This window comes from Fopius arisanus, unplaced genomic scaffold (assembly GCF_000806365.1).
Source record: "Fopius arisanus strain USDA-PBARC FA_bdor unplaced genomic scaffold, ASM80636v1 scaffold00091, whole genome shotgun sequence".
Classification (NCBI taxonomy): domain Eukaryota; kingdom Metazoa; phylum Arthropoda; class Insecta; order Hymenoptera; family Braconidae; genus Fopius; species Fopius arisanus.
The window spans coordinates 226,944-235,326 of NW_011887830.1; the positions used below are offsets into that span (position 1 = coordinate 226,944).

Here is an 8,383-nt window from a genome sequence, read left to right on the forward strand (position 1 = left end):
ATAATTTGTTTATATATTGAAAATTGTTATATTTATCAATTGAATTTGATTAAAGAAAAAAACTTAAATTATGACTAATTTTTTTAGATACTTAAGATTCTTTTAATATGCAGATTTTACATGAAGATTTTATATGATAATACCCCATACATGTAAGCTTGGGCGCGCATTGCGCGCCGTATACGCTAGTACATTTTAAAAATCCATCAAGTAGATCCATGATTCCACATCAAACCCTTCGGATTGATCCCAAGAAACTCTTCTTCTCACCCTTCAAATCCACAAAGACGAGAAATTTACTTTAATCATTTATTTTATTTATTTTATATTTATTTATTTCATTGAATCATTTTTTAATTCAATTTACTTAACTGGATTTTTATTTTATTTTATACTTCTTTTGCACACACTAAGATATTTTTAGTTTTTAATTTTTAAATATTTTTTTTATTTTTTCATAACATTTTTCTGTTTTTCTTTTTATTTTATTATTTTAGCCACTGGTTTGTGATAAATCCTGTCATAGGGAGTCCACCCCTAAGTGACAGTTAATAAATAATAATAAATAATAATAATAATTCAATTTACTTTATGAATTCATTAATATTTTAATAATCGATAAAGTTATTCAAGAAGTTTTAATTCAATTCCTCCATCTTTCCAGAAACTTTTTCTCATCTCCAATCGATTTCTGGTAAAAGCACGAGTTTAAACAAATTAATTATTATTTTAAAAGTATTATATTGACCCTGAGAAATTGTTTGTAAAAGATTGTAAAGTCAAACAATTTTAATTTAACAAACTTCTACTTTCCTCCATTTTATTTTTCTAAAAGGATTTATAATAAAATTATGACTTGAAAAATTGATGTTTAAATATTATAAATATAATATAATAAGAGATGTGGAATTATTAAAGACAATATTTTTGTTTTTCGGTCTAAAATAAATCCCTGAAGTATTTACCAATTGTTAACTTTTTTTTAACTTTTCTATGACATTTATATTATTTTTGTACGAGGAAAGTCAGAAAATTTTCGGTCACACAGAAAATCACTTGAATGGTTTGAACTACTTCTTCCCTACTGTTTTCTAATCTGATTACCCATTAAAGGGGGTGTGCATCCAGTCAATAACTCGGTTATCATCTTTGTGCAGAAGACAACCTCTCCTTTGCCCTCTAATTGGATAATGATTGATTAATCCATCAGAATAGAATTTTCTTTTTTAATTTTCCTATTTTTTCCTTTAAAAAAAATGCAGTGTAACATTTCTCACTACAATATTTCCTAACAAGTGCGAAAAACTGACTTTCGGCGTCAGTGAGCTTTATAACACGAGCAATTAATTAAGTATTAATCAACAGAGGTATTAATAAAGCGTTCTCCATTTTTATTAATGTCTCTGTTAATTAAATTACAATGTTTACACTGATTTAATAATTATCTGATTGTTGAGTGTTTCTAACACCTGATTAATGCGTTAATTAAATCAACGGATAGTTTAGGGGATAATTAACTGGTACTGCTGAGGAAACTATAGATTCAATCTTATGGAAACTCTAGGTTCGATTTTTATCGGAGAAAAATTGTTGTAATGGATTAATTTATATTGACAGCGTATGAACCACCGAAACCTGGTACCACTGGGTTGGCTGCTCAGTACCAGGAGAACAGAGTGCCCTGTTCATATGGAAATCCACCACCTGCTGGAAAAGCCTGCATAGTCGAACTCGAGAAATTTTCACCGTGCCTCAAGCAAAATAAATACATGTATGATAAATCTCAGCCTTGTATCTTCTTGAAGCTCAATAAGGTAATTATTATTTTTTGGATATTTCACAAGAAATTTTACGGTTTCATTTGAATGTATAACAGTACGTCAGGAATTATATACTTGGGAAGTACATAGTCATAATTATTGAATAATACTGATATTAATTTATAAGTAGTTTTTATTTTAAACCGCGTAAATTTTGAATTTTTTTTTATTTTTAAATTATTGAATAATACTAATATTATTTTATAAGTAGTTTTTATTTTAAACCGCGTAAATTTGAAATTAAATTTATTAAATTTTAAATTTTATTTCATTTTATTTTTCAATTATTGAATAATACTAATATTAATTTATAAGTAGTTTTTATTTTAAACCGCGTAAATTTGAAATTAAATTTATTAAATTTTAAATTTTATTTTATTTTATTTTTAAATTATTGAATAATACTAATATTATTTTGTGAGTACTTTTTATTTTAAACCGCTCGGTGAAGAATTGAAGTGAAAATTGGAAACAAAATGAAACGCGGAGGAAAAATTATGATTTTTTTCAGGATTTTTTTGCCTGCGCCGATCAAATGTCATTTTTAAACCGTAACCGATATTTTTTTAATAATGATTCGAAAAGTAACTATTGAATTTTATGTAATTGTTACATAAAAGATTCGATTCGAGTGCATTAATAAATCCTATACATAAAAAAAAAATAAAAATTCGCAATTAGAAATTTCAAATATCGGACAAAAATTTGATTATAAAAATATCAATTCTCTGAATTCCTAATAATAAAAAAAAATTGAAATAAAATAAAAATAACATAAAAAATGAATAAAAAATTTAAAAAAAATAATAAAAAATAATTTAAATTTTTCCGAAATTATACCGCGATGCCATTCAATTAAATTCCATTAGATTGAATTATAATCAATTCGACGATTGACCTACTTCCGATAAATAATGAAAAGTCTCATGATATTGACCCCAAAATTGGAATATATTTTCAGATTTTCGGTTGGCAACCGGAATTTTTCAACGACACAGAGAACCTCCCGGATAATATGCCCCAGGACCTGCAGAATCGCATAAAAACAGCAAAAATGCGAAATCCTAAGGAACTGGAGACGATTTGGGTATCATGCGAGGGTGAAAATCCTGCTGACGTTGAAAATATCGGCCCTATCCAGTATAAACCTAGTTCGGGATTCCCAGGTTACTATTTCCCATACACAAACAGTCCGGGTTATCTCAGCCCGTTAGTGGCTGTCTGGTTTGAAGCGCCAAAGCGTAAGTACCTCCACCAATTAATTCTCCAACTGATAACCCTTCGACCCAAAATTTACATTTTTCCTTCCAAAAACGGAAGCATTAGCGAAGCCAAGTGGTTAACTACAACAAGTGCATTTTTTCCGCCAGTTTTTAGTGAATATCCCGGAATTGAAGAAACATACCGAATTTTTCGTTCAAACATTTTTTATAGAGAAAGATGAGAGCTGCAAAAAAGGTTTCTATCAAAATATCGCTATCTTCATTCAATTCCGAGGAATTGACTAAAAACTGGTTACGAAAAAAAGCACTTATTCTAGTTTACCTCTTCACAAGAGAATTTCAATCTTCTAAATGCATCAGATTAACTCTTAAAAGATTAGAGTTAACCTTTTTAAATAGTTGGAGTTAAGTCCTTTAACTATCAAATTAATTAAGATATTCGGCGTCTTCAAATGAGACTTTCAAGTCTTGTATTAATTTTTTGAAGAACTTGAAACGAAATTTTGGAAAGTTTCCTTCTTGACATTTCATATTTAAACCCAATACCATTCACTTGATATGATCAATTTATTTATCTCACCAACAATATAGATATCAATATAAATAAATAAAATAATACAATATAATTTGTCTCTCCAACAGGCAATGTTCTTATCAATATCGAGTGCAAAGCGTGGGCCAAAAACATTATCCACGACCGTTTCGAGAGGCGTGGATCAGTTCACTTCGAGTTGATGGTGGATTAAAAAGTTTTCCATAAAAAAAAATGAATCATCAATGACGAATGACCATAAAACTACACCCCCATTAAACAAAATAAAAAAAAATTAAAAAATGAAATCTAAAAACTCATAACAGCAATTACCAAAAAAATAAAAAAATATCCCAAACTCATCGATAAATACGATTCGAACTCGTACTAATCACTTGATCCTGATGAGAAATACTAATTAATGATAAAGTGTCGGGAAAATCGTACCACCTTTCCCCATTCGAGTGATAAAAAATGATTGTACCTCTACATATTATGGCACAATTCATTACACCATCTTATGGTATAATTAATTACCGCTCGTTTTATTACAGCAAAAAATCATCGACTCATTTAATCACACGAAAAACAATAACATTAACCCACCAGAAATTACATACTCAACAATGAAAAATAAACAAAACAAAAACAAAAGATTTAAATTGGCAAAAGGAACTGCGAAGATTAAAAAAAAATGGAGAGATACGTGATATAAATAAAAATATTGCGTTGTAATAAATTAGTTATGTGATAAGTAATGCTGTAATGAATTGTCCGTGTAATAAAATTTTGTAATAAAATGTAACGTAATGAGATGTGACCGTAATGAGTAGAGGTGATACCATAAGAAATTGATCATAGATCATTGATCACTATTATTATCGTTGTTCACTGCCGATCTCAATGTTCTTCTTCGTCGACAATTTCAGATGCCTCCTTACCATCCTAAAATGATAATAAATTAAAATAATAAGTATCAGAGAGCACAAAAAATCATTGGAGTAAAGGAGATAATTCGGGAGTGAAAGGATAAATCGAGAGTTATTTGATAATTGTACGATTGGTGTATTGATCTCTCGAGGTATTTCCAGTTAGTTAAATATTTGAAGATCTTTCGATCTTATCAATTCACTTTGGAATGTTAAATACTCACCATTTCACTTCAAGCACAAAAATAATGTCGACGCAGAGGAGTGAAATCTAGCAGTTTTTGGAATGGTGGTGTGATTTTTTTTTCATGATGATGGATACATTTTTTTATGTGCATCGTTACTTTGTTTATTCAACCGAATACGTGTTAATTTGTAATACTCCGTATTACACCGATAATGATAACGCTTTATGTTCATAATTTTAAGGGGAATTAATTATTTACATATTAACACTAACGACGTTTTACATCGACTTTCATTCAAATGATGCAAATGAGAATGAAGATGAATCAAACAATTTGTTAACACAAAACCCAATTCTACATATTGTTTGAAAATTTTATTTGAAATTTTAAGAAACAAAACTTGAGATTTTTAAGAATGAGAGTGAGGGAATTTTGGGGGAATTTTTCATTGACGAATCCAGTGATTTCATTGATCAATATTCTGGTGAACTTGTTGGCAATTCAGGCAACAATTTCCCTGAATTTTTTATTTAAGGGCCGGATGGAGTATCTCGGAAAGATAATTTACTCCATAATTGGGATTCCTAATTACTCCGCCAATTAATTGTTTTTTCCGATAATTGTTAGCTAGCGTTCTAGTCGTTGACAGCCGCTAGAACGCTAGCTAACAATTATTGAAAAAAAAAAACGATTAATTGCCAGAGTAATTAGGAATTCCAATTTTGGAGTAAATTATCTTTTCCAGATAATCCAACCGGTCCTTAAGGAAAATTCTATTGAATTTGAAATTGAATTTTCAGAATGGGCTCGAGAATTGAAGGTTTTATTCAATCAATTATCGCTCATCATGAAAAACTTGATTTTTTAATTGAATGAAATTTTTACAGAATTCTTTATTGACGAATCAATCGATTTCTTGAATATTCAAGGACTCACTGAAGCCTGTGGAAATATTGAAAATTTAATCAGTAATTTCTCAGACTTCTCAATCTATCGAAAATTCAATTCTATTTGAAATTGTGAAATCAATTTCACGATGAGTCGTCACATTAAAGTTTTCATTGAAAAATCAATTAACGTTCATCATGAAGACGGAATTTTAAAAATTTTCAAGGTGACTGAGTTGGCGGACATTTTCGATTGCCATGAACATTCTGTAGAATTCATTGACGAATCAATAAATTCCCTGAATGTTAAGGCTCGGGTGGATTATTTATAAAAAAGAATTTACTCCGAAATTTGGATTCCTAATTACTTCGGCAATTAATCGTTTCTTTCGATAATTGTTAGCTAGCGTTCTAGCGGTTGTCAACAACTAGACCGCTATCTAACAATTATCGGAAAAAATGATTAATTGACGGATTAATTAGAAGTCCCAATTTTGGAGTAAATTATCTTTTCCAGACAGTTCACCCGGGCCTTAAGGACCGGTTGGGTTATCTGGAAAAGATAATTTACTCCAAAATTGGGATTCCTAATTACTCTGGCAATTAATCGTTTTTTTCAATAATTGTTAGCTAGCGTTCCAGCGGTTGTCAACAACTAGACCGCTATCTAACAATTATCGGAAAAAAACGATTAATTGGCGGAGTAATTAGAAGTCCCAATTTTGGAGTAAATTATCTTTTCCAGACAGTCCACCTGGGCCTTAAGGACCGGTTGGATTATCTGGAAAAGATAATTTACTCCAAAATTGGGATTCCTAATTACTCTGGCAATTAATCGTTTTTTTCAATAATTGTTAGCTAGCGTTCTAGCGGTTGTCAACAACTAGACCGCTAGCTAACAATTATCGGAAAAAACAATTAATTGGCGGAGTAATTAGAAGTCCCAATTTTAGAGTAAATTATCTTTTCCAGACAGTCCATCCGGGCCTTAAATAATTCTCAATCTTTCCCGAAAACATTGAAAATTCCAACAATAATTTCTCTAGATTATCAATCCATCAAAAATTCAAGCTTTCATTACCAAAATCAATTATCAAAACCAATCTCGAATTTTTCCGATGACTGATAACCTCAGCGATCATTTTCAACCGAAATACCAATCTTCCATAACTGAAAATGTAAAAGACATTGTAATTAAAATTTCAAGAAACTTTCAACAGTCCACTGTCCCAAAAAATCGAAGAATGAGAGACAATGATTCAAATTGCTAAAATCGAAATTTCATGAATTAGTGCTTTCAATGTGTGTCATGACTAAATGAGTAAAAATTGCGACAATTCTATTCAGTTTTTCATGTACGAGGAAGCACTTGTGTCCTCTGCGATATAGTACGTGTCTTAATAGGGGATCGAGGATCAGATAAGTCCATGATTGAAAAAGAAAAAAAAATATATAATAGAAAAAAAAAAATTAAAAAACAATACATATGTATAGAACACGCTTTTGAGGAGGCATTTGCTTAGTCACTGGAGATCTGTGAAGAAATGAGAATGTGCAACGTCAAAAAAAAAAAAAAAAACTTCTGCAAGCCTATAGTGATGATATATCGTCCTTACGATCATACATACGAACAAAATAATGAAAGAAAAAAAATTAAAAAATGTTTAAGATTAAATTAATTGTACCGAATAATAAAATACTATAGTGATATAGTAAACACAGTCGTATATAGTTGAAATAGGTACTTAGGAGTGAAAAAAAAAATGGTTGTTTCGATGATTTATCTTTTTGAAGAAAACTGGGTTCCACTACCACGACTTTTTCTTATATAAAACGTAAAATGAAATAAGTGATTTGTGAAGATAACGCGCATTGCAGTGGGTCAAAATTTTCACTGAATCCTGAGTAATACGCCTGATGAGTACCAGTGGCACTTTACATTTATCTACTTCAAGGAAAACATTTATTTACTGTATATTTATTTAATCGCTATTTATTGAATCGAAGAATTTGTATTTATTAGATGCATTAACTGTACACGCCTGTGTGTGCCGCCGTTTAACAATTTTATTGATAAATAAAGAACATCGTAATATCTATTAATTATTTTAAGGTAATAAATTATATGAATTTTAGTGAGAGAAAGAGAAAAAATTGACGGACGGAGGATATTAAAATTAAAAGAGCGTTCGGGGGTGGTAACGTATTTAAATATTATTATTAGTGTTATTTCTTGAAATCGATAAAGAGGATGAAAAATTTACATGAAAATACGGGGAAGGCTAAATACAAGATGAATACCATTTAAAATATTGAGAATATTGTTCATCATTATAGATGCACCGTTCTCTTATGAATGGGCGTCTAATGTTGTTGGAATATTTAAAAACTTGAAGAGTATGTGGAAAAAAGTATGAGAACGTGCGAGAGTACAAAAAAATAACAATTTGAGAAAATGAGAGACAGTGAAAATGAATTCGAATGTTCATGTCATTCGAATTTGAAGTGACGCTTCAGTTTTTAATTGAAGATACCAAAATATTGCGAACAGATGCGGTCGCAAAATTAATAAGAGTTCAGTGAAATCACGCTCATGTGTATGGATTTAAATAATTATTGTTTTTGGGACCGGAGGACTAAACAAATCGTAAAATAAACATCGGTAGTTCATTCTCTATTAAGAATCCCAAGGTGACATTGATTACGTCTCGATATTGATATGAAGTTACTTAAATTAATCGTAATTTTTAATTACGATCGTTGGCGAAATTTGTGCAAATAAAGGAAAGAAAATTGAAAAAAAA

At 29.9% G+C, this 8,383-nt stretch overlaps 1 protein-coding gene across 1 annotated transcript in view; it reads left to right on the forward strand.

Moving 5' to 3' along the window:
• Window positions 1-5,006, forward strand: part of nrv3 (nervana 3) — a 10,655-nt gene extending 5,649 nt beyond the window's left edge. Inside the window, exons 3-5 of the mRNA XM_011311615.1 lie at window positions 1,618-1,814; window positions 2,782-3,061; window positions 3,686-5,006. Of these exons, the coding sequence (XP_011309917.1) occupies window positions 1,618-1,814; window positions 2,782-3,061; window positions 3,686-3,789 (581 nt within the window). The 3' untranslated portion in view covers window positions 3,790-5,006. The remainder of the gene's footprint in view (window positions 1-1,617; window positions 1,815-2,781; window positions 3,062-3,685) is intronic.
• The last annotated feature ends 3,377 nt before the right edge of the window (window positions 5,007-8,383 follow it).